General features: G+C 40.4%; 3 protein-coding genes across 6 annotated transcripts in view; 1 reads left to right on the forward strand and 2 right to left on the reverse strand.

The window, feature by feature from the left end:
* Positions 1-82: 82 nt before the first annotated feature.
* Positions 83-1,976, reverse strand: LOC6551889 (transcription factor Ouib). Its single transcript, XM_001979675.3, has 4 exons — positions 1,720-1,976; positions 895-1,667; positions 704-823; positions 83-635 (listed from the first exon to the last, which is right to left on the reverse strand). Exons 1-4 carry the CDS (start codon positions 1,834-1,836, stop codon positions 314-316), a joined length of 1,332 nt encoding a protein of 443 aa, XP_001979711.1. The 5' UTR covers positions 1,837-1,976; the 3' UTR covers positions 83-313.
* A 294-nt stretch (positions 1,977-2,270) lies between these two features.
* On the reverse strand, positions 2,271-4,026 carry LOC6551888 (chitobiosyldiphosphodolichol beta-mannosyltransferase). Its single transcript, XM_001979674.3, has 3 exons — positions 3,339-4,026; positions 2,718-3,278; positions 2,271-2,639 (listed from the first exon to the last, which is right to left on the reverse strand). The coding sequence occupies exons 1-3, from the start codon at positions 3,896-3,898 to the stop codon at positions 2,420-2,422; spliced, it is 1,341 nt and encodes a 446-aa protein (XP_001979710.1). The 5' UTR covers positions 3,899-4,026; the 3' UTR covers positions 2,271-2,419.
* Positions 4,027-4,304: 278 nt separating this feature from the next.
* Positions 4,305-25,871, forward strand: part of LOC6551886 (protein tincar) — a 63,440-nt gene continuing 41,873 nt past the window's right edge. For 2 of the 4 annotated variants that reach the window (XM_015154763.2, XM_001979672.3), the window contains exons 1-2: positions 4,305-4,598; positions 6,239-6,324. The gene's annotated coding sequence lies outside the window, so the exon portion shown is untranslated. Of the gene's footprint in view, positions 4,599-6,238; positions 6,325-14,249; positions 14,288-25,871 lie in introns of all 4 variants that reach the window. The other 2 variants (XM_026976669.1, XM_026976676.1) reach the window with 2 other exon arrangements.

A 25,871-nucleotide genomic window follows, 5' to 3' on the forward strand; every position in this document is an offset into this window, starting at 1 on the left:
TTAATTTTCCCTCCCAAAACGGAAGGTTTAAACTAAAACACACATTCAGTTACTTCTCAAAGCCCTCTAAATGTTCAATATATACTGGCTCTATATTATTTTTATTAAAAAAACGTAATTTGTAATTGAAATAAATGTCATAACAATTTGTAATCCGTGACCGAAGTTGAATTCCTTCAAACGTAGTGCTAATCGTCTTACGGCTACTAGTTCAAAAGAGTTCTTTGAACCACCAAAATAGTCCGATAGTCTGCATCCCTGGCATTGGCGAATGTGTGGCGCCAACGGAGTCGTATGACTTGTGTGCTTAAAGTTAGGTGTACAGCTCCTCCTCCGGGATGGCATCGTCATACTCGAACTCCTCAAAGGGCGCGTCCTGGTCCAGAAGTTCTTCGTGGTCCTCGTATTGCTCCTCATTCACGTCCTCCAAAAGTACGTCCAGCTCGGCCTGACTGTCCTCCATTTCTGCCTGTCCCTCTTCCATATATCCCGGACTCTCCTCCGGATCGGCATCTGACTGGAATTCCTCCTTCGGGTCATCCACCAACAAGTTGACTCGCTTGCGATGGTACTTGGTGGCGTAGTGCCGATGCAGAAACTGCGCCTCCTTGAACTCCTTGTTGCAGGTGAGGCAGCTTTGAGAGAGTACAAAAACAGTGAGGATCAATAAATCTATTTCTACGTATTTTTGAATGTTTCTTACATGTGGACATCCGGTTGGTCACTCTTGTGCCCCTCCTCGTGCTTTAACCGACCCTTCTCGCTGTTGAAACGTTTGCCGCATATTTTGCACGGGTGGACCAGCTCGTTAGCATGCATTTGACTGTCAAAGCGATTGGTTTATATGGTACTTTATGCTGCATGAAAACTAGTTACCATTAGGCCAACACTCACCGTTCATGACGACAGCGGCTGGGACTATTGGCGAATCCCATACCGCAGAACTTGCAGACGTACGGTTTCTCGCCCTTATGATGCACTCGGATGTGCAATCGGAGCAATGGCATGGTGTAGAACTTACGACCGCACTCGTCGCACGAAAACTTCTCTTCGAAGTGCCGCAACTTGTGATCCTTCATGTTGCTGTGGTCATTGAACGACCAACCACACTGGTCGCACACATATCGCTTAATCGATCGATCGACCTTGGGTTTTGGTCGCCGCTTTCTGGGCTTTCGCACGCGCTCCCGCGGAGCTGGTGGTGGACTATCTGGCTTTTCGATCTCCTCCACACGGAGTCGCTTGACCCTGACTCGTGGGGATTGACTGTTCGGGAGTTGTTGGGCCTCGAGCCTGATTTTTTTGACCGGAGGAAACCTTACAATCGGCTTTACGTCTTCCAAGAAATCTTTATCTTCATCCATGAGCTCTTTGTCATCTTCCAAGAAATCCTTATCATCGCCCAAGAATTCTCTATCATCCTCGAGTAGCTCCTTATCGTCCTCGGTGTCGACCGTATCCTCTTGTACTTCCTGTTTCATCAGCGGATCACTACGCACTTGCAAAACCTCCGCGGAGCCTTTTGAGTCAACACTCGTGTTCGAGGAGCTCCGCTGGTGGAGATTTGCGTGCGTCTGCAGGCATCGTTGCCTAAAGGCTACGGCTTGGGTCAGGTCCAGAAGACAACAAGAGCAGATGTGCTGGGGCAGCATCTTCTCCAAAACGATCTGAAATGGCATGGCTTGAATAATTCTGGAAAACAAATAAAAGGGACGCCACCTCCAAGCCCGTAATTTGCTCGATGGCCATCCGAATGCGATGGTTCCGCTTCTCGAAGATGTTCTTTGGGTGCGGCGTAAAGATGCGCTCGCCGCATATCCGACACTCGCTGGTCATTGTTGCAAGATTGAATACAATTTGTTAATTTAAACTACAAATTACGATTATAATATTTGCGCAGCCGGTTCGCTCTTTGCAGTGTGACCGTCGCTCGCAAAAACCGAAATCTTCTTTGGCGCGAACAAATGGTTTTTCCATATGCGTAGAATTTTGCGGGCGAAGAGTACTTTTTTTTTGTATATTTTGGTAAACAAAACCATATGCTTATATTTCCGAGTTTTGTTTTCTCAGCCGTTCTCTTTACCATTCACTGGAAAATTAATAACTTTCCAGATTTCTTCACTGCAACCCATTTACAAAAACATGTGTGATGTGAAATTTTTTAATAAATAAACGAATAATTCTTTTTGGTAAATATAACCTTGAATCTAGTTGTATCCATTTCGGTAAGCATTTGTTTTTATCTATAGGCTACGATTATAAAAATAAAGTAAACAGTTCAATGCATCGTGTATAATCTGCATAATCAAGTTTTAAGCTCTTGTGTACAAAGAATTTTTGGTAACTAACCTAGGAAAAGCGATTAGCAATCAAGGAAAGTCTCTCTTAACGTGTAATTGTCCATTCTTTTTAAAATGCTCTACAGAAATGCCTCTAGTACGGGTGCCGCGATGAGGCGCCAGCTTTCCCGCCACCGCAGCTCCTGGAATTCCTGAATTTTGCGCTGAAAACCAGCTCTGGTCTCCAGGATGCTGGGATTTTTTGGAAAATTCTCGAACCAGATCCTCAGCTGCTCGGCCAGCTGAACATGGTCCCCAAACACAAATCCATTCTCGCCGTGCTTCACCAGCTCATCCAGGCTGAAAAGCGAATTTGTGGCAAGTAGTAAATAATAATAATAAAGGCAAGAGATAAAAGCGTTAGGCAACGACACTTACCACTTGAAATCGTAGGCACAGACAGGCAGCCCGCTGCCAAACATATCGACCACCTTCATAGGCAGGTCCAGTCCACTGGTGCTCCAGTGCAGGCACACTCCCAGGTCGGCGCTGGCCAGAACAGTGGGATAATCCTCGATCTCTAGCCAGGGCGTGATCACCGACACCTTCTGCCATTGCAGCTTGTCGATCTCCGCCACATAGTGCTCCTTTTGTGGCCCCTTTCCAGTGATGATGCACAGCAGGGAAGGATAAACCAACGGCTCTGCTTGCGCAGTTTCCTCGTAAGTTTGCAAAGCCTTAAGGAGTATCCCGAAGTCCTCATCCGGCGTCCAACTGGTGCTTGAAACCAGCACAGCTTGTCGCTGGGGTCTATACTGCACAATACCGCTGGCCAGTTTCTGGGTAAGGGCGGTGGCCTCCAGAACATCGGATTGTTCGGCGTCCTTGGCCTGGAACTGTGGATAGTCCTTGCCCAGCTTCAGGTACAGCTCGTGCTTTTGAGTCAGGTCGATGGGATGGAATTGCGCGGGCGCACGATCATATAGAACTTTAACAGGCCTGAAAGATGAGTCATGGCTTAGTGATTAACTAAATTTAAACGGTTGGGTGTGGACTTGCCCAATGCCCCAGTTTTGCTGCAGATCCTCCTGCATAGCTCGCGTCACACAGAAGTGTGTGTGCGCCTTGGAGCCGAAGTATCGCTCCAGTCGCCTAACCAGTCGTATGAGAGGACTCTGCTCTCCCTTGGACATTCCCAGAGCCAGCACTGTGTAGGTGTAGTTGTGCCAATCGATGGCCAGTTTGGTTCGGGTAACCGCGCAGTACAGGTAGCACACAATTAGCGTGGGAATACCGGGCGGATTCTGGACGAGTAGGAAGCTGGGACGTCCAATCGAGATGAGCGCCATCAGGAGACTGAGCGTCTGCCAAAAGGCCTTGAAGAGCAGGCGCAGTTTGGGCGTAAGGTTCGTCACTGGGACGGCTGTAAGCTCATGGATTCGGCAGCGGGGATGCTGGGTCAGTTCCTCCAGAGGCCTCGTCTCCAGATAGCCAATCATGTCCACGTGGTAGTTCTCCTCCAGTAGACTCTGGGCATGGTACTGCATGCGCGGACTGCGTCCAATGTCGCCCAGCACGATGACGCAGGCGTTGCGCTTCTTGGGCGGCACTTCCGTCATCGCTGGGCTGAAAAAACACGAGCTTTATCTGCGATCAAAGTGAATTGCGCGTTTTGTTTGTGGTTTGGTTGAATCCTGTGGAGTAGTGTGACCGTACTCCATTACTGCAAAATAGCACCGAACTCTGCAAGTATGGCGCTACGTTGGGGTGGTTCATTCGCTTTATGCCAGGAAATTTTATTCACAAATATATAATCGTATTACTATTCATCAAACATCGATATGTTTTATTTATTAAAATGATTACTTTAAATACTTTTTTTATTACTTTCTAACATAGCACTAATATATCTGAACACACCTGTTATATAAAATAAGTGCGTTTAAAACAGTTACTAACAGAGAACTAACAGCTTAAGAGTGACCGCAGCAGCGTCACGAAAGTGGCGACATAATTGGCATAAGCGGGGCTGGCCACACCACACCGTTCAAACTGTATTTTACATTCAAATTCTGATTCGCTCGGACGTGACGTCGCGGCTCGTGAGTGCGGCACTTTTCTAGCGGGACTTTAAGCTCAGTGTGTGTGTGCGCGACAGTGCGTCGGTGTGTGTGTGTTTACCCACAAAGCTGTGCTGCTAATGCTCAAGTAGAGGAAATATTATTAAATATACTAGGTGGTGATGAAAAACAAATTGTTCAAACAAAGTGCAACAAAAGCTTACCGTTCAAGACTGCATAAACGGGAGTAAAATCGCCGGTGAGTAAAATCAGAAAGAGCACTCCAACTGCCGTTATTTTACGCATTTTCGCCGGCAAAACAAGCCGGTTTTCCACCCTCCAGTTGGCGCCTGTCTGGTTGTCAATGTGTGGGTGGCTCTATCGACGTGCGTGTGCAGGTGTGTGTATCTGTGTCTGTGTGTGGGGTTATTTCGAGCCATCGAATTTCGATGAAGTGGAAATGCAAATTTCGAACACCACACACTACAATTTCCCGAGCTCCTGCCGGTTTTGTTTTGCATTTCTGCATTTTTATGCACGTAGTATATTCTCTAGTGCCATCATAAAATTTGTCACACGGCTGTCTGGGATTATAACTAGGTGTACAGATGCGGGAGAAATATTAATATCATTTACTGATTTCTGTACGCACATGAATAAGTAATTAAGACGATAATAATACCTTTCAACACTTCAAATTTACTTAGACTACACTTAATTACACTTAATTTAAGAATTTTATAATCACAAAAATAGGAATAGAAAATGGAGAAATTAAATAAGATATTTATCTTATTATCTTATCTTATCGTAAATTTTAACAAACAATATTGAAGTAATAATTTGTAGAAATTTACTTATTGACTATAGCTATCAAACTAATATGCCGAATAGGATTTCTTGCGCTTAAATGTGATTTTAAACATGATACAGATATTGTATTATTCTGGCCCCAGCTGTGTGTGTGCTCCACGTAGTTTATCCCATTAGGCCCGTCTGCAATTTCTGATCCAGACGCGATACGCTCCGCGCATCGTTCTTTTGGTCCTGCGTCCTTCGTCCTTCGCAGAAGGCAAATAGCCAAGCCAGCAGGCCACCCCCAAAGTGGGTGGTGAAGGGGGGGTGGTGGTTGCACTGCTGGGGTGGCTGGGTGGTTTTCGGTGGGTTGCGGGATTTTCCTGGGGTTGGCCCGCAAGTTTCCACTCTTGATTTTTGATTTCTGTGCTGCTTTTTATGGCGTTGCAGAAGTTTTCGCTCTGCCGTCGCCCTTTTGCGCTCTTTTCCATTCTCTTTCCGTATGGCAGCATTTGGCATAGAAAAACTTATCCTCGGTCTAGACACGGAATCAAAGGACATTTTCCTTAACCAGGTTTATGCGGCGGAAATATTGCAAAAATCATATCTCACGATAATTCGTATATTTGCGCTGATGGTAATATTTCTAGCAATAAATGGACTGATTATACTAATTATTTGTTTGGCCATTACGATTAAACTTAACAATAATATGTTTAACTGCTGTTCATTAATATACTTGTTAACATTCAAAAATTAGTTAAATATCTTTATTAAAATATAAATTGTAAACGTTTGCTACTCTTGCATCACTTTACATATTCCTTCATGGTAAGTAAGTCCTTATGGCACAATTCTAAGAAGCAACCAATTTTTCCTCACATTTCACAACATATCTATTTTCATGTACTATGCCAAATCTAATCGTATAAACCGCTTTAGATTTTGTTGCATTTGTCTATATTTTTGTGCGTGTTTGCTGTCTGCGTCATTTTCTGCTTTGCTTTAGCAGGATTAGCATTAATTTCATGTTGAATTTATGTCACTGGAAATTTATTTCGCCCAAAAAAACTAAAACCTATCCGGAAAATTGCTCTCTTGCAGCTACACGGGCAAACATATCAAAGAAGGGATTATTTTGGACTGAAAAATTCACTTTAAAGGCGCTCAAGAGCAAAAACCCGTGACAGGTAAGCTTTTGCAGGCAGTGCGTTTGTGTGTAGATTTTGTATGGTATGTGGGTGATGTGGTTGGATGGATGGATGGATGGGTGGTTCAGGGAGCTGAGGCAGTCAACCTGAATAGTCGATTATCGCTGCATCTAATTTGTATGCCAAAGTCGTCGAGCTATGTGTATGGCCCGCATGCAGACCGCTCCAAAGGCGGCGCGAGCTATTTGAATAATTCGCATCATGGACTCTCGGATGTCGGGGGTATTCGGTCTCCAAATGGGGCAGATATTCAAGGGGCAGGGGGCAAGCGGCGTTGCAGGAAAGTCAGGGAATCTGAAGAGACGGCGCCGCATGCAGGCAGCTGCATGAGCTTGTAAAATGCCAGCAGACAATGCCAAATATCCTAAACAAACTTCCGCTTCGCAGACGACGTCGACTTTTCGACGCAGCGGTGGCTATAATTAAAAGCGGAGCGAGCGAGAGGCCACCACTTGCCACACGGGAGTGGGAGAGAGTGCACGATAGCGTGGCAAGTGCAACGCATCCAGGCCCCTTTTTCTATTTTCGCTGGTACCTCGCTGGCTTCGTTTATAGCCACGCACTGCAAAGTAAGGAATTGTTAGATTTAGAATACGTGTCATTATTGGGAAATTAATAACATGATTATTTTATAAATATATTTCAATGTCATCAAACAAAACATTTTCAGAGAATAGAAATATATTTTTTTGTCGTCAACTAATTTCTCGCTGTGTATGGCAAGATCTGTGATCAATATCAAGTGCCTTTGACATTTTCCAAGTATCAATCGACAACTGTTCGCTCGTGGAAAGCGGGGAAAATAGCTGCGGAAGTGCTATGTCTTGTCTATTCTCTTTCTCTAATTCTCGCGCTGCACTTCAATTTGTGATAGTTGTTGCCGAGAAGCAGGAGGGGATTTAAAGCAGGAGGAGGACGAGGCCGAGGGCAATTGAGTTCAGTCGCCACACGTGACAAACATGTGGAACAACTCAAGTTGAGATAGTGGACTCCGTCGAGCTATCAAAGGCAAATTATGCGACCAATTCAGGTAGCAGAAAACGAGGAGAAAGATACGAGATATCTAGAACAGTTTCTTCGGGTCAATGACTAGAGTTTTTCCCTTTGCTAAACCCAATTCCTCTGCTGCTTGTACTGCGTTTAAATGGTAGTTTTAATACAGGTATAATGTTGCTTAACTCCGCAATTTAAAACGTAATTGTAAAAGCAAAACATACCTCAAGCTTACTTTGTATATAAGAATATTTGTAATATTTCGTGTTGTGGTTAAAGGTTGTTCTTTACGCAATAACCACAATCAAAAAAAGTTTTTGTTGGCCATGGTCATACAGCATTTAAATTGTTTCCAAACTTTCAATATCAGAAGTGCATAGAGATCACTGAAAACTGGTATCTCAAAGATTCAATTGCCGAGTGGTCCACTGCAAGGTGCTAGAGATTCCGTTAAACTGTCGGATGCAAAAGTCTTGTCAAAAGAAGCAAGTTTGCCAGCGGGTCATTTGTGTGGACGCTGTATCCACGCACGTGTACACTCCAATGACTGACTGACTGAATGACTGGCAACTTGAATGCCTGACTGACCGAATAAATGACTAACGAGCAAACTGACTGACTGACTGACTGACGGGGCACGCAACAATTGTGGCAACAACAGATACGACTCGAAGGAAAAAGGCGAGAAGGAAAAAAGGAAAGAAGGAAGTGATCAAGTTTTTCCTTCCCAGGTTCTGCCTTCCAAATTTATGCAGTCCCTCCAAATGGAGGAGGTAGACCTGGCGGAGAAGGATGAGGTCGTGGGGTGGATGGGGTGATTGGGGTGGTTGGGGAAAGTACCGGGTGAGTGCCCTGGGCAGCGACAACTGCAAAGTGTTATTAAGTTGAGTTGTTGTTGTGCCGCTATTACGGTGGCTCTTTTGTTGCAACTCTCTTCTGCCCCTACAGTAAAACATAGTTTTGTCAGACAGGTATAGTAATAAGCTTCATTTAATTGATATACATATTTGGAGTTTAATAATGTTTTAAATAAATAAAACAAAATATTTTCCAAATACTTTGGACTACTTTTTAGGGAAAATAGAAATCTACATGGAAATATTAAATTTCAGAACTTTATAACATTAATTAACTATTTAATTAATATATTATATAATTATATTTTATATAATCGAATTTATAAGTCATAAAAAAGTAACATTTAATTCATGAACTACTATAACTAGTTAGCTAATAAAACAGACCACATCATTCGATTATATTTGCTTATCTGTCAACTTTATCAGTGAAAATTAGTTCAAGATACTTAATTAACAGCAAACGAAAAGTTTGAAATCAACCCGGGAAACTTTGAGTTAGTGAAGTTGGACTGTATGTTTGTGTTGTCACTGCTCTTTCTCATTGTTGGCACTTGCTTTTGCTTGTTGCCTTTGGGGCATATTTTGCACCTTTTACGTTTATTGTGACATTATGCTTTGAATAATGGACGACACAAAAACAACAACAAAACAACTAAGACAAAAACAACGGCGACAGGGCAAGCACTTTTTTTTAGAAGTCCGGGTTCGACGGTCGGGGAGTGAAGGTTGGATGATGGACTTTGTTGGGTTAGTGCCTGCCACTTTCCTTGTGTATTTTGCATCCTTTTTACATTATGTTTTGATTAAAAACTGAGCCACAGCTTCGCCGCAGCAGCTGGAAAAGAGGAAAACACGAGGAAAAACACTGAATACACAGAGAGAGAAAAATCAGGAGCAGTGCAAACAAAAGGCAAAGGCAAACAAAACATAACAAAGTGCGGTGTGTACAGACTTTGGTCAAGGAAACGGGGGCGTGGCAGCCGGTGGGCGGGTAAATAGCTGCCACTGCGGCGGTCACTTTCAGGACATCGGAGCGGAAAAATAAAAAATATGATATGCTGCGGCTAAGTGAAAAATGCTGATTAAAATGACCAAGACCAAGAGAGCCGGCTTGTGGCTCCGGGAATTTATTAAAAGGAAAGATGACATAACTTGAATTACGCAAAAAAAAGTGGATTGAAAATAATCTGCCATTTCACTTAACATTTCTGCCCATCGCCGCCTCTGCAAATAACTCAGATGTCACTTTCAAATATCTCGATGCCAGCTCCACTGGCTCTTTTATTTGGATTTAATTAAAATGTTCTGTCTAGCATGACGGCGGGGAAAAGTGGAAGCCGAGTTTAGTGGGCCAGGCTTTTCAGATTTGATAATGTGGTGTAATTTCAAATAGGTAGTTTTAATGGAACCTCAAAGCAGTAATTTCAAGCGGCCTTCACGCAGGAAAACCTACAAAATTTTGATAAACTGCCATTGATAATTATATGTATAATTAAAAGTACATGCATATTTTCAGGCTAAAATAATATTCTCGGAAGTAAAAATTGGCTTTCGCTTGACAACGGATTTTTATCTTCCCATACCTAAACTTATTTTCCCTAAGTAACTGCTTTTAATTATTTTTTCCTTTTTAGCCTTTCCAAACAGAAGCTTAAAGTATTATTAGTTTTAATTATCATATAAATAATCATGCCTTTGGGCCATTTGTTCGAGCATGTTTGTTTTCCATGTCATCCGTGTAAAAGCTGAATCGAATTTTAATGAGACTTTCGTGTTGGCCGTGTTGAACATAATTTTCTTTGTTAACCGCAAACTTTTCATTTTTCACTTGATGCTTTGGAAACCAATTAAAATTATCCCTGTGAAAGGCGAAGGGAACACCATGTTACATGTGCCAGGACACGAGACTTGGGATACAGGACACGCTTCCCTCAGCTGAGCCGGTGGCTTGTCACACCTCCAACAAAAAAATAAATGTGGGGGAAAAAACGAAGAAAATCCAGGGGAAAAAACAAAATGCGAACTGGCAAAAGAGCAGCGAAACCCGACTCCTCTGCAGTTGGTAAACTCGGTTGCCACAAAGTGAGTGAGTCATTATGGTGGCAAGCGGAGGGTTTTTGTGGCCAGCATTTGGATGGGGAACCATGGTTTGTCGTTGGCGCCTGTCATTTTTTTCTCCCCCCCCAAGGATCCGATGTGTAACTGCATGTGTTTTCGGGCAGCTGCATTGTCGGACAATTAAGCGCTGTCCCCGGCTGAAACTTAGCTCATTGCACTCAGAAAAACTAATTAATTAAAAAGCTAAATGCGCTTGGAAAAGTATACGGGATGAAGATGAGATTGACAGGATTCCAAATCGGATACTTAAGTATATAAAATATACGCAATGAGTATTTTAATGTCTGCACTTCAATAATATTTCAACATAAATTTATAAGTTTAATTCCTTTAACCCCTTTTTTTAAATTTAAATACATTTACATTTACACATAAATGTAATTGGTTCAGAAATCAACATTTTTCCAATTTTTAAGATCGCTATAGTATGAATTTAATGAGATACAAAATTTAATAAGAGTTTCCCAACCAACATCTTAGCAAGCTTCTACTTGCGCACAGTGGGAAAACAGGAAGTTCGGCTGTGGAGCTTCAACATCTTTATTAGATCGACTTGTTTAAATTAACAAAATGAATGGCCAAATATTTTTCATTTGTGGGTAGGGCTGGTGCCCGGATGGGCTCAGTTCATTCCCCGCCAGGCAGCACCTGCCCCTCTTTTCACTTTACCATCTTCAAATTGGGTTCATTGTCGTTGTATCTCGTGGCTTGTAATCAAACAAATGACTGCGCCCAGGTGTTGCCGCAGGCGGTGCCACAACCACCCACGCAGTATCGCCGCCCCACTTTTGAAAACGCCACCCACATCCTTACAATTTGGAGGTATAGCCAGGCTCTTAAAGCTTCTTTCATTGCCTGTCAGTCGTTGGGATCACTTTGGCTTCATTTCGCCCTTAACTTGCGTTTGCCTCCGTTATTGGCTTTGGCAGGCTCCTTTCTGTTGCTCCTCGTAAACCGCCCATATGTCCCTCTGTCTTTCTGTTTTTCCTGGCTCCTCTTTACTTTTAATGATGCGCAATTTGTCGTTAATTTTTTGGGCATTTTGTTTTATGTTTTATTTTTGCTTCTCATCATTTCCCAGCTGAGACTTGCCTCTATCACTTCCGGGTTCTTGGCTATTACACGGCGAAAAATAGAGGAAGCCCATAGTTCGATAGTGCGATTTCAAGCAAGCTTAAGACTAGGCATATTTATTTGAATAATGTGAATATCTTTCAAAGTTTTGCTTGGATACTGTCAAGTTTGTTTAAGTTGAGCAGTAAATGGTGAATAGTGAAATGGAAATAGATTTTATCACTGTGTATATTTCCATTCCACTTGCGATTCGACTTTGTTTTCTCTGCTGTAACTTTGGGGAATTTTTGTTTTATGTGTTTGGGTCGTGCTAAACTTTCGTCGTTGTCATCATCGTTTCATTAATGGCGATTTTAGTTGTTACTCTATTCCCTATTCATGCTATTGTTGATCTATGTCCTTTTGGGAGGCTATTAAAATCTGATTATGTGCTCCAATGGGATTGCGAATACATAGATAGCAAATTGCGGAAGCCCTTACATTTTCCATTACATTTTCCCCAGCATTCTCAACCGGTTTCCGGCCATTGTGTTCATTAAGTTAAGCGCTCGTTGAAACTAAATGGCGCTTAAAGGATTCCGAAAGCGGAGAGGGCAAACAAGGAAATGCGGCAGAAGTGAAAGGAGAAAGCATTACCAGCCACGTGGCAAACCCTTTTACGACTTCATTTTCATTAGCGCACAGCGAGCAAAGTGCAAAATCCAGCCAAAAATCGTCCAAACGCACCCACTATCCATTTCCCCCCTTTAGAGTCCCCCTTTTCGGGGTGGCAAAACTACTGCCAAACCCAAAAACAAACCAAGTCGGAACAGAGCGGACCAGAACCTGCACCAGAACCTGAAGCAGAACCGCCAACCAAAACAAATGCCCAGCGGCATTGTGGCAAGTGTTCGTCTGTTCGTCTGCTCATCCAATGCAGCTCCTTTTCGCCGGAAGTGTTCCACCGCATCACCTGGTAAAATGGGTGGATGGTTGGTCGGTTGGATGGGTTGGATGCAGTCTCCAGGAAAAAATTGAGCTGCTCTCCATACCAAATCTTCTATCTATTTTTTAGAAATTTGGGGCTAGCAATTTGCAGCTTAAATCTATTTAAGCTTTTAATCAAAATAAATTGTTTTTAACCAAAATAAATTGTATTTTTACATTCTCCTGATCATTTACATTAGATGCAATTGAGGGATTTGTTTAATAAGTTTATCTAAAGTAGTCAATATCTAAAGCACATTTAATCAGTTTGTAAAGTTGTTATCGTATTTAAAACTATTAAAACAACTAGCCAATTATTGCCTGCAATTGTTTTAAACGTTTTAGTGTCCATTAGAGGCATTAATATTTAATAATGAACGGCTTAGTGGAATAAAAGGTTATAAAAGGCTTTAATGTTGGTAAATTGATATCCTTTAAATGATATTGTATTTATATGTGCGGAAAGTATTCCGAGTTGGCCAAAAATATCCCGAAGCATACCAGCTGCAATTCCTCGAAATCCATTCCACTTGAAGCAATAATTTTGTTCCTCTGCTGTTTCTGCTGCTGCTTATTGTAATGTTTGCCTCAAAATAGAGCTCAAAATGGTGAAGAAGCTGCGGATGGTGTGCTGTTCAACTAGCTTTTAGCCAAGAGGCGGCTCATTTCACTCGACGCCTCATGAAGCAACGGGCATTGGCCCAAACGCCACTCCGGCGCACATTCCACACACTCCCCACTTACCATTCTAGTGGTCCAATCCAATTGCCATGCAAATGTGCAACAATTGACAACAGAAACAGGCGCCAGACGAGATGCGATGCCATAGATATAACTGCACATAGTAGCAGAGGGAGGCGCACATGACGCACATGGACATGGACAGACAATTAAGTGTCAAGTTTTTCACGAACATTATAATGGAGGGGGCTGGATGGGAGGGGCTCCATAGCTGGAGCGAACTGCTACTAGTGACGACGAGTGTTTTATGCTGTTTTACATTTGTCTCGGTATGGAGCGGATGCACAGCGCGCTAAAGAGGCGTGGCAGGCGTGCACTGCAAGAATATTCCCTATTTCACGCTGAAATCCATATAGACTTATTATATCTAACTTAACGAGGTTATGAATTAAATATGTAGAGGATGATTTGTAATATACATACAGTCTCCGCTTGTAAATTGAATCAACATCTTCAGTATTCAATTTGGTTGCAGTGCAGCTGGATGTCATCGCAGTGACATTTGTCAACTGGATGGCGACCAGAACAAAAACGCTGAGATTTAATGGTTGGGGCTGTGGGGCAGTCGCAGACAACGGGGCGTATGTGTAACTTCCGGAATTTCTTGTTGTTATTGTGCTTTTCCATGTGTTTTTTTGGGATGCTGCCTGGGCAAAATGGATTATGCAAGTGTGTGTGTGTGGCTGTAGTGGGGATATTTCATTTGCCTGGCTCCCCTAAAATTTCCCCCTTCGGGGGAGTCCTCTCGAAACGGAAAACACTACAGGAGCCAGGCAGGCAAACAATTGCCTAACAAAAGCGGCTTACGTACAACACTTGAGGCTCGCACAATTCTGGCTGTTGCGCTCTGGTTTTTTGCTGCTTTTTGCCATTTGATGCTGATGTTGTTGTTGGGCTGCCAACTAGAGTCTGACTGCAGTTAAATTACAATTGTTCGCTTTGTTGCACATTTGTTTTTTCCACCGATTTTTGCGCAATTTGCATTCTACTTGGGGTTTCCAATTCGCCATACTCCGTTTTCTTTTAGGGTATTACCAAGTTGGTTTGACGGGCCACGAATTGGTTTGAAATTAATATTAATATGCACATTTTAAAATCCACATCAATGCCTTATGCAAAATAAATCTAATATATGGTTCTCTTTTTTTGCAGGTAATAAACATTTTACGACGGGAATTTTATTAAAGTCCGTGAGTTGACAATAACTATGGTATTAAATGTAGAAAAAAAAAATAATTTTATAGCTTTTTTGTTATATTTATACGCGCTTCAGGTGTTTGTGCAATTATTACGCAGATTTTAATAGAATTAATAGTATTCCGTTAAATTCATTTAAATGCCGTTCTGCTCAATATAATGCAATCATCCCATACCACTGAGTACCTCCGATTCGAATACCCTTCAGTTTTAGTTCCAGAACCGTTTCTAACTGTGTGTTCCCTTTTCAAGCCTCCATATAAGTAATATGTAATTGTGTCTGGTTTGCTCGAAGGGAGATGCACACATTCAGTGGCAACAGGGAAGCAGAGGGAGACAGGTTGACTAGGGGGAAAGAGAGGGGTTGAGTGGCCCCACCGGCTTTGTCACAATGTTTTCCGCTGCTCCCCGCTGCTTTTTTGCATTGTTTTCCATGTGGTGGTGTGTGCGACAGTGCTTAAATGGTATAAAATGCTAATCGCATTTGCCCCACACGCCGTTGATTTATGTCTGTGTGTGTGTGTAGCGAAGGTGTGTAGGTGTAAGGGCTTATATGGAATTTGGCTGGCATGGCTTAAAATTTCGTGTTAATTGTAACCGAATTCAAAATTAATTCATTAGTCATAAATCAGGCGTGTGTGCGCGAAAAAATTAAATAGTAATCCAGGAGGGCGAGAAAAACGAACGCACAAATTCCTTGCAAATGTGAAGTGTAACGCACACCTTTGCACACAAGAAAATCTCATTTGCATATGCAAGCCAACTTCATTTGCATGAAATGCGACGTCGCTTACCCAAAAAGAAAGGAAACAGGACCAAAATAGCTGGGAAATTGGGATGCCAGGGTATGGGTTAAGCACTTGCACTTCGTTGACTTGGAGGACCAAGAAAAGCAAATGCAGTGTGTTCTTGAAGACATTCACACGTAACTGTCGAGAAGCGGAATAAATACAGTCCGTTTCGAAAAAATAGAAGCCTGAGAAGCCAGAAAATTATGTTGTGATTGATTTATGCTTTTGCTAAATTCGATAAAAGGTTTCCATGAAGCTGGAAACTGAATGTTTCTTTAATATTATAAGGCGATTTATCAATTTACAAGATAAGCTATGGTAAACTCGAACTTCCCAGTAAAATAAACTACATGATGTGGTTTTCATACAAACTTGGAAAACTAATTCGTAATTAAGTAATTTGATCCGTTTGCCCTCATTTATTTTGTATTTGTGCATTCGGGGTGCTGATGTACATAAAGTACATAATGTGTGTAAGCGAAATACACACAAGCAGTCCAAGGAAGGAGACGCAGGACTCAGCAGAGGATTGGCTGCAAGGAGTTCGCAGGAAGGACGACGGACTAAGAGGAAGCTGCAGCTCTGTAGCTGCCTCCGTTCCCATAATGAAGCATCACGAAGTTTTGTATTATAACTCATTAAATTTCTGCGGCTGCTGCAGCAGATGCAGTTTTTGAGTTGCACTAGCAAAAATTGCTTGTATTTTCACTACTTATAGGGACTTCCTGCTCCTTTTTCTGCGCATCCTTAACACTTCTTCTCCTTTCCCACTTCATCTGGCATTCCACTTAAATTCGTTTAATTACACGCTACGGTCTGGAGCCAAAGTTCTGTACTCGTTTCGACCTCTTCATTATCATTCTTTTGGCCCCGAATTCATTTTCATTTGTGTAGCCATCGCCACATGGCAGTCTGAAGTCATTTTTCGCCGGCTTTCCTCTGCCGGTATCTCCCTCTTTTTTCTACTTAATCCTTGTTAGCTTTCGGCGTGAGCTGGTTTTTCTCCGTCTGTCGCGCATTTTATGCAAATTACTTGCTTAAAGCTTAAAGAATAAAAATAAAAAATAAATGGCAAGTGCAGATTGGACCTGGCACAAAGCCAGTCACGTCACATGTGGCTGGGGAAATATGCCATTCGGCTTTCGACTTATCGACTGGGCTCCCTCCTCTTAAACCTGGCCCAGGAATATCCTTTTTCTCAAATGCGAGTTGCGTGACTTTTGTGACTTTTTTTTATTTCTTATGGTTGCCTTGCTCATCAACGAAGCCACTGTCGTCGAGTCATCATCATCAGGGCTCTCATCATCATCATCATCATCACTCGCGTTCCTGTTGACAGTCGAGTATTAAAATGCCACCGTATTACTGCCTCCGACTTTGCATTTATCTTTCCGGGCTGCTCTTAACTTTTTCTTGGAGTCGCAGCTTTATTAAATGGAGCATAATTTATGTGAGGGATTTCAGTTTATTGCCTGCAAAAAGGAGACTCATGATATGCATATCAGATGATTACCTCAGTGGAAAGTATACTCAGTTAAGGGCGCAAAGATGGCAGGGAAATTTAGCTAATTGAAGTCTAATTACTGTATAGAACCCCATGTAGTCCATGCCCAACCACAAAATTCCTTCACACTGCCTCCAAGTGGGTCAGCATTTCGACCCAAATTTCAGTACCCAAACCAATCCAATCCAATCAAACTTACTCTAAAACCACCCTGGAAGCAACTACAACCCTTTGGGTCAACAACTTCGCCGCACCCCGCAATCAAGTTCAAGGCATGCATGTAGTAGCCAACTCAATTACTGGCCCATGGCATTTTGCTATCGATTTAATAATTGGCTGATAAAAGTAAAAATACATCGCAATCGATAAAATCCATTAGCCATAAACAAGGGGGTTGGTGTGTTCTGCGTAGTTTCCTGCCCAAAGAAATCAAAAATCGATTAAGCTCCTGATGAATTTCCCTTTCTCCACTGCGGTTGGCAAAAAAGTTTTAATTACGCGCAAATATAACGTGTATCGCTGTTAATATGGCAGAAGTTCTTGAAATTTTCATCGCAAATTGCCATTTAAAATGCAATCACATTAACCCCAGACATCCTTTGATCAATTGAGCCAATTGCGGAATGCTTAATTGCCGATGCTTAATGGGTTTTTTCGCCATTCTTGTTCCTGTTCTGCAGTTACTTGTTACTACATATAATTGGTTAAGTCTGCTGTCGGAAAAAATATATTAAAATTAATAATTAAAAAAAATATAAAAAAATTGAAGTTAACTTTGTGTAAAATCGAAATATTTTAATTAAATTAAATGTAACAAGGTTCAAGTAAGCTTCATATTATAGCATACATTTTTTGTTAAAGATATAACATGACAAATTTGTATGCCACACAGAATTTTTAAGGTACAAATATTTTGAATTTTTTGTTGCTCAGTGTAAGCATAACTGCCAAAATTAAAGGAAACACGTCTCATCTTCCTGTTTCGGATGCATCTGAAATCTAACAGCTGCTTCTAAAGCGCAGATGAAACCTCTGACTGAAACTGCCCGAATGAGTGACCATTAATTTGAACAAAGCTAATGCCGAAAATTATATGGCCAACGGTATCCGCCAAAAATTTGGGTTACCCTCGAAAACGAGCAAAAAATACAAACAAGGAAACGGGTTTGCTGGCGACTGGTTCGCGAAGTAAGTTCCGCTCCCTTGCCCCAAAAATATCGGTAAGGGACTTGCAACCAGAACAGATGTCGGCGATCGCGGTCGAGTTACCTGAGATCGGACCGCTTCGCTCTCGACTGCCATATTATACCTTATATGCTGTCTTCTTTGATTTGAGCAGTGGCAGGTGCAAATTTCCAAGCCTGATCAGCGCTTTAGGGTCTCTGTTTCTGGCCACTGAGAGAAATGGGAACCTGTTCGTATACTAAGCGTACAGAGTAGGAAATGCACAACGTTTAGAGCAGTTGGTATTTTAAGTGCAATAAAGAGTTAATCCCTTAGTAAATAAAACAATATATTATATTAATGTAAAAACTATATTAAAGGGGATTCTTCAAGTATTGACTAACTTCATATTATTTTTGCTTCATCTTCTATATGGACAGATATACACGCTGTTCTTCGAACTTAAGTATAGAATGAAAGCTAATACTTTAATCTAGGATGAGAATTGAGGTTCGACAATAGTAGCACTTGTATCCTTGGTAACATGATCACTCCAACTCAAAGTAATTTGTGCGCTTTCTGGCTTGATCTGTATTCCTCAGTGCAGGTATATCTGCTCCTTTCCTTGGCTTTTGTGTCCGTTGCCTTAACTGATTTCCTTCGCTCGGGCACACCTGCTGTCCTGTCCTTGTTTGCGATCTCCTCCTGAACTTCGAGATACACATGTATGCATATCCCTATATTTCTTCGTTGCACTCTGACTCACGCAGGTAGGCTGACGTGATCCTTTTGTGGCCATAATGGCCTTTTCGCAATTTGTTTGCTTTGGTTGTTGGGCTCTGCGTTAATCGAAAGTGCTTAAGTCTGTATCCTGTGCAGGACCCTTGAAGATTACAATCTGCGGCTTAGGGCGGTCGGGTCTGGAACGACCTCTCATCATTGTCCGTGTCAAAATAATTGCCATAAATTATTCGACTACCTGCTACTGTCTGGAAACGACCTCGTCGAATCACTGGAACAAAAACTAAACTCCTTGGAGATGTGTTAATTTCTGTGACTGTCCTTGTGAGGCAATTATTCTAGGTGTCAATTGAATTTATTTCTTTTGTATGACCCTTGAAACTTTGTTTCACTTTCTTTCTTTCAGAATCCATATTTCAAGTTAGTATGCAGGCCAATGACATATAATCTCTGTAAAAATGTAAAACGGAAAATACTTAAATAATTGTGTTTGGGATGCCTGTGTCTGCCATTTTCTCGTTTTCTTATTCAAGCGCTCTGCTCTTATCAACGTTTGATGAAGTGATTCCACTTCAGTTTCACTTGACCAAATAAAATTTCCTTCATTAAAATGAATGAACACCGAAAACTAAACTTGAAATTGCCGAGCCTCAAGGGGAGGGTCCTTCTAAAAGGGGATGCGGATGTAGAAAGGAGGCAAGAGGCTGGCTATCTCTGAGTACATCTATCTCGAGTTCAGCTCGCATTTTGCAGTTTGTCGTGCCGCTGTCGTTCAGATTTACGAAAATTACTACTGCTGTACAGGGGGGCACTTCAACTTGAACCGTCGCGCAGTTGGTGTTTTCAGAGCAGACTTTCCCCACCCACCGGGCAGGAGAAAACCGCCCATTTTCAGCACCCCCTTCCGCCTTTCGCCGTTCTCCACGGCACTCCCCAAATCCCAACTGCATTTGCCAGTGTTATTCCAACGCCACTCGCTGTCGTATTGTTTGACAGTTCTGTCTCTATTTCCCTTCCGTCTGAACCCCCCGAAAACAGCCCAGAAGCAGATAAAAGAAAAACTTTAGTTTCCGACTATACACACCGAAATTGGTGAGAGAAACAAACCAAAACCAAACTAAACCAAAAATCGATAGCAATAACAGACGAGAGAATATCAAGGGAATCATTCTTTGGAGGCTTTTGCTAAGCTATATGGTATTTAAAAGGTTTAAAAGAGTTCTGAACGATTCAAGCATCAATACATTTTATATAAGACAGTTATAGCATTTCAAAATGAATTATTAGAAATACTTATGAATTTTCTTTTCCTTTTTCTGACAAGTATCTAATGCCTAAGGCATCATAGTCACAGGTGAAGGCGAAACGGCAATTAAAAATGGTGTGGGATGTTCTGTATCTGAAAAGAATTGAGCATCATTGTTATCAACCTTTAGACAAGTGTCGAAACTTTTTAAATAGACTTTTAACGGAGTGTCGGAGCAAAGCCGCCATGTTGCCAATAAATAGAGTGCCTGACAGTAGAGCCCGCTCTTACCCATCCTCCTGACTGTTTTTATTTCCAATTTTGCAACCAACCTCCCACGGATGCGGCTCCTCCTGCTGCTGTCTGTTTCCTTCATTTACGTTTGACAGACGCTGAGAAGTACGTGTTTTGCCGGGGAGGTTCTGAGTCCCTGGAGGAATGGGGACGCCTGTCAAGGTAGGGACGTCGGAGCAGTTTGAAAATCTTTGTTGATAACCGCATCTATCCTCCGGAACTGACTCATCCTCCGGCACCTATCAATTGAGGAAATATCACTTCAAGTGGCCAGGCCATAAAACACAAAAACCCCTCCAAAATGTGGGAGCCCAAAGTGGAGCCCAGTGTGCCACTTGAATCGCCTCGAGTGCAAATGAGAAAAGACGGATGAGTGGCCGGAGATCCTGAGGTCGTCCGGGTTCCAAGAGTGTCCTGCGTCCTGCGTCCTGTACTGTCGCTGGAAATTTATCATTTTGCACTCTGCGCTCGAGTGACAAACGAGTGCAAAGCAAAAGAGATGAACAGATGGGTAAAACGAAAATGTTGAAAAGTGACTACATAATACACTCCGTATTTTGGGGTTTCTGGTGTCTGATAATGTCGGGTTTTAGTTAGTTGAGTTACACATTATTAAAAAATGTATTTACTTGCGGCAGTAATAATTAATATTGGTAGCAAAAAATTATATTCGATTCTACATCGGTTTTATCAATAATTTATATTAATGAGTTTGCTTTATTTTCATAAAATCTTTATAATATTTTTGCGTAAAGCTAGCTTAAATGTACTTTTCAGAGATTAGATTTTAAGGCATCTTTACAACTGAAAAATTTTAAATTATATTTAATATTACAATTTATTGATTTAACATTTTAAAGCAAGGAAAAAGTGGTACAAAAAACCTTGAGCAGATGAACTTAACTAACTATTATTTAACTAACTTATCAACTAAAGAGCCAAAACTTCAGTAAAACTAACTTGGGCTAGTGAGTGAAGGATCTGCTCGCACTTGATTGTGTATAATAGATGTTAATTTGAAATTAAATTTATTTTTGTTTCGTTTGATGATAACATCAATCGGCTTTATATTTGCTTTATCGTGCAATTTACAAGTTGAAAAATAAAAGGGAAGATTAAGGATCATTTTTAAAATCTTATTTTGAGTTGTTTGCAATTTTTTAATATGAATATGTGCACAATTTCCCTAAATCTCAGAACCGTAAAGAATAGTGGATAAGAAAACTTTTTTTTATTTGAAAGCTGGCAGGTGCCTGGTGTTACCCCTTACAAAAATGCGATGTACATAGTTTTTTTTTAATCCTGATATTATGATTAAAAATTATCAGTTTCTTGTTCACAGCACTACAATATTGGTCTGATTTTTTCATCGAATTACATTCAAGGTTTAAAATGTTGAATTTGGGCATTTTCGCAAAAAATTATGATGTTATTCTTACAAAAATGCAATTATGATCGCCTGGTAATTCTAACCGAAAAATCTACAATTTTCCATAAAAATTTACATTTTACAATATTTTACAAATTGTGAGATTTTTCGGTTTAAATTATTAGGCGATCATAATTTCAAACACTTGTATAAATAATACTTGCCTGGTTATTTGTTCAAGAGGGATGCCAATGTGATCTTGCAAGTAATCACACTTAAGAACAACACATACACTACTATATACCGGTAAGAGAGATTACTTGAAATATTTTGCAATTGTGACTCTAAATAAGAAGACATGCCTTACAGTCTTCACTAGAACTAGTTGGGCATTATAGGGCTACAAGAAAATATGTTTCCTAAACAAATATTAAAAGCGGCAATAACTATATGTTCCGATAGTAAGTTAAACATTCTTCAGGCTTTATTTAAGACAATTTTTACTACTCACTTTAAAGCAAAATTGTTAGACTTTTCGGATTGAATCCGAAAAATCTACAATTTGCCAAAGAAATTAACATTTTGCAGGCAAAATTGTGAGATTTTTCGGTTTAAATTATTAGGCGATCATAATTTTAAACACTTGTATAAATAACACTTACCTGGTTATTTGTTCAAGAGGGATGCCAATGTCATCTTGCAAGTAATCAGGAACGCATACACTACTACACACACACTACATTCACTGCTCGACCGGTAAGAAAGATGACTTGGAATATTTTGTGACTCTAAATTAGAAGACATGCCTTACAGCCCTCACGAGAACCAGTTGGGAATTATAGGGCTATGGTCACGAAAAATCTACAATTTGCAAAAAAAATATTTACACTTTGTGGGCAAAATTGAAAGATTTTTCGGTTTGAATTACCAGGCGAACAGGAATTCCAGAAGGTGACCAACGATCGTTTGGTTTTCGGTAGCAACCTGCTGCTGATTATGATCGCCTGGTAATTCAATTCGAAAAATCTACAATTTGCCATAAATATTTACATTTTCTAGGCAAAATTGTGAGATTTTTCGGCTTAAATTACCAGGCGAACAGGAATTCCAGAAGGTGACCAAAGATCGTTTGGTTTTCGATGTATGTATGCATATATGTATGTATGTATATATGTATGTATATATGTATGTATGTATGTATGTATGTATGTATGTATGTATGTATGTATGTACATATGTATGTTGTGTAACTCTACAATTTGCCATAAATATTTACATTTTGGAGACAAAATTGCGAGATTTTTCGGTTTAAATTACCAGGCGAACAGGAATTCCAGAAGGTGACCAATGATCGTTTGGTTTTCGGTAGCAACTTGCTGCTGATTATGATCGCCTGGTAATTCAATTCGAAAAATCTACAATTTGCCATGCTTTTGGTATGTTTTCGGTATGTATGTATGGTTTTCGGTATGTATGTATGTATGTATGCATGTATGTATGTATGTATGTATGTATGTATGTATGTATGTATGTATGTATGTATGTATGTATGTATGTATGTATGTATGTATGTATGTATGTATGTATGTATGTATGTATGTATGTATGTATGTATGCATGCATGTATGTATGTATGTATGTATGTATGTATGTATGTATGTGTGTATGTATGTATGTATGTACATATGTGTGTTTGGTCATAATCAGCATCAGGTTGCTACCGAAAACCAAACGATCGTTGGCCACCTTCTGGAATTCCTGTTCGCCTGGTAATTTAAACCGAAAAATCTCACAATTTTGCCTACAAAATGTAAATATTTATGGCAAATTGTAGATTTTTCGAATTGAATTACCAGGCGATCTTAATCAGCAGCAGGTTGCTACCAAAAACCAAAAGATCGTTGGTCACCTTCTGGAATTCCTGTTCGCCTGGTAATTTAAACCGAAAAATCTCACAATTTTGCCTACAAAATGTAAATATTTATGGCAAATTGTAGATTTTTCGAATTGAATTACCAGGCGATCTTAATCAGCAGAAGGTTGCTACCAAAAACCAAAAGATCGTTGGTCACCTTCTGGAATTCCTGTTCGCCTGGTAATTCAAACCGAAAAATCTCACAATTTTGCCTACAAAATGTAAATATTTATGGCAAATTGTAGATTTTTCGAATTGAATTACCAGGCGATCATAATCAGCAGCAAGTTGCTACCGAAAACCAAACGATCTTTGGTCACCTTCTGGAATTCCTGTTCGCCTGGTAATTTAAACCGAAAAATCTCACAAATTTGCGTGCAAAATGTTATTTTTTTTTGGCAAATTGTAGATTTTTCGGATTGATTATGTATATATGTATGTATGTATGTATGTATGTATGTATGTATGTGTGTATGTATGTATGTATGTATGTATATATGTATGTATGTATGTATGTATGTATGTATGTACATATGTGTGTTTGGTCATAATCAGCATCAGGTTGCTACCAAAAACCAAACGATCGTTGGTCACCTTCTGGAATTCCTGTGCGCCTGGTAATTCAAACCGAAAAATCTTTCAATTTTGCCCACAAAGTGTAAATATTTTTTTTGCAAATTGTAGATTTTTCGTTTCCATAGCCCTATAATTCCCAACTGGTTCTCGTGAGGGCTGTAAGGCATGTCTTCTAATTTAGAGTCAGAAAATATTCCAAGTAATCTTTCTTACCGGTCGAGCAGTGAATGTAGTGTATGTGTAGTGTGTGTAATAGTGTATGCGTTCCTGAGTACTTGCAAGATCACATTGGCATCCCTCTTGAACAAATAACCAGGCAAGTATTATTTATACAAGTGTTTGAAATTATGATCGCCTAATAATTTAAACCGAAAAATCTCACAATTGAGATTCGATTCTGATTGAACTACCAGGCGATCATAATAAATAGCAGGTGGCTACGGAAAACCAAACGATCGTTGGTCACCTTCTGGAATTCTTGTTCGCCTGGTAATTCAAACCGAAAAATCTTTCAATTTCGCCTGCAAAATGTTAATTTTTATGGCAAATTGTAGATTTTTCGTGTGCCTTATAGCCCTATAATTTCCAACTAGTTCTAGTGAAGACATTGATCACATGATCACATTGGCATCCCTCTTGAACAAATAACCAGGCAAATGTTATTCATACAAGTGTTCGAAATGTTATGTATGTTTAAACGGCATAAACTCCAAAATGAAATTGGTTCGAGCTGGACTCCCCCAAGGTTCAGTGCTCGCGCCCATTTTTTTTTAATGTTTACATGTATGACATACCGACATTCGTCAATTGTAGTACTTCCATGTTTGCAGATGACACGGTCTTACTCTGTACTGGCTCTTCTTCTGACATTCAAAATATATTACAACACTCTTAATGAAATATCAGACTTTTTAACTAAATGGAAAATTAAATTAAATGCCAACAAAACAAAGGCAATTTTTTTTTTTTATTAAAAAGCGTGCTAATAAATTCTTACCAAATTGTGATCTTGTAATTGACAATAATAATATTCCTTGGAAAACTCTGTTAAGTACCTTGGTATACACCTTGATAAAAGATTATCTTCAAGGAACATATTAATAAAACAATTTATATTAATAAAATGCAAAGTACACAATGGAAGTGAATGTTCGAACAGATGTTATTTACGCATTTATTTACATTCACATTTAGTTTGCATTTGAGTGGATACTACCGTTTTCTTTATTTTCAAAAAAACATTATTAAAGAATTCAAGTTGTTAGAACCCTAAGTACTTTTGCAACTTACACCGTTTTTTGGGTAGCTCCGATTTCACTTCTGATTTTATTCATTTCCCCAATTGAGTATTTTCCTTTTGACTTGACCCCATTCCAAGTGTCATAGATATGATTATTTCAATAAATGTTGCTATCTAGAAGGAATGTTGGTTTTTGTATTAGTGTGGAGTGTGCCTATGCTATCTATGTGTGCCAGTTAATGAACTTTTGTGGTGCCTCACCTCATTTGAAGCCGTGTGATATTTACTTTTAAGCCCCACTCCCAGCTCTTTGTGACTATGTTTAATGATGAAGTCGGGGGCCGCTGGTTTTATCTCTGCTTACTTTGCCACCTTGTGGGTGGGAACCTCACGATTCTCTCTTTCTCCTCTGACTTCTCTACGGAGTTCTCTAGTTCAAATTGCCCGAGTGGCCGTGTCGGAAGTTGCCTAAAACATTTTTGTGATTCTGTCCGCCTGCTTTTCTCGTCCCACTACCCGCACATAAGTTTTTCAAATTTGTGCTCTAGTCCAGATTCTGCGGCTCCTTGAATTCCTCCCTTGAAGTCCTGCCCTCTTTGCCTTAGATTTCTGCTTAATTTATGTTTCTATGCCGGGACTGTTGGTCTGCTTATCTGTCTCATTTACTTACTATTCCCTTAAACTAGTTCTAGTTTTCTAGTTATGTTTTCTGCATTTTATACTTAGCTTCTCGAATT

The sequence above is a fragment of the Drosophila erecta genome, unplaced genomic scaffold, assembly GCF_003286155.1.
Source record: "Drosophila erecta strain 14021-0224.00,06,07 unplaced genomic scaffold, DereRS2 tig00000000-arrow-pilon, whole genome shotgun sequence".
Taxonomy (NCBI): Eukaryota; Metazoa; Arthropoda; class Insecta; order Diptera; family Drosophilidae; genus Drosophila; species Drosophila erecta.

Bases quoted from the DNA above. Each gene is read 5' to 3' on its own strand.
- LOC6551888 (XM_001979674.3), bottom strand. From the start codon at position 3,898: ATGACGGAAGTGCCGCCCAAGAAGCGCAACGCCTGCGTCATCGTGCTG. The intron at 3,279-3,338 runs GCAAGTCCACAC...CTCATCTTTCAG, and splicing joins CAGCAAAACTGGGGCATTGG to GCCTGTTAAAGTTCTATATG. The intron at 2,640-2,717 runs GTAAGTGTCGTT...TTCGCTTTTCAG, and splicing joins TGTGCCTACGATTTCAAGTG to CCTGGATGAGCTGGTGAAGC.
- LOC6551889 (XM_001979675.3), bottom strand. From the start codon at position 1,836: ATGACCAGCGAGTGTCGGATATGCGGCGAGCGCATCTTTACGCCGCAC. The intron at 1,668-1,719 runs GTGGCGTCCCTT...ATGCCATTTCAG, and splicing joins AGCAAATTACGGGCTTGGAG to ATCGTTTTGGAGAAGATGCT. The intron at 824-894 runs GTGAGTGTTGGC...TCGCTTTGACAG, and splicing joins AGCCGCTGTCGTCATGAACG to TCAAATGCATGCTAACGAGC.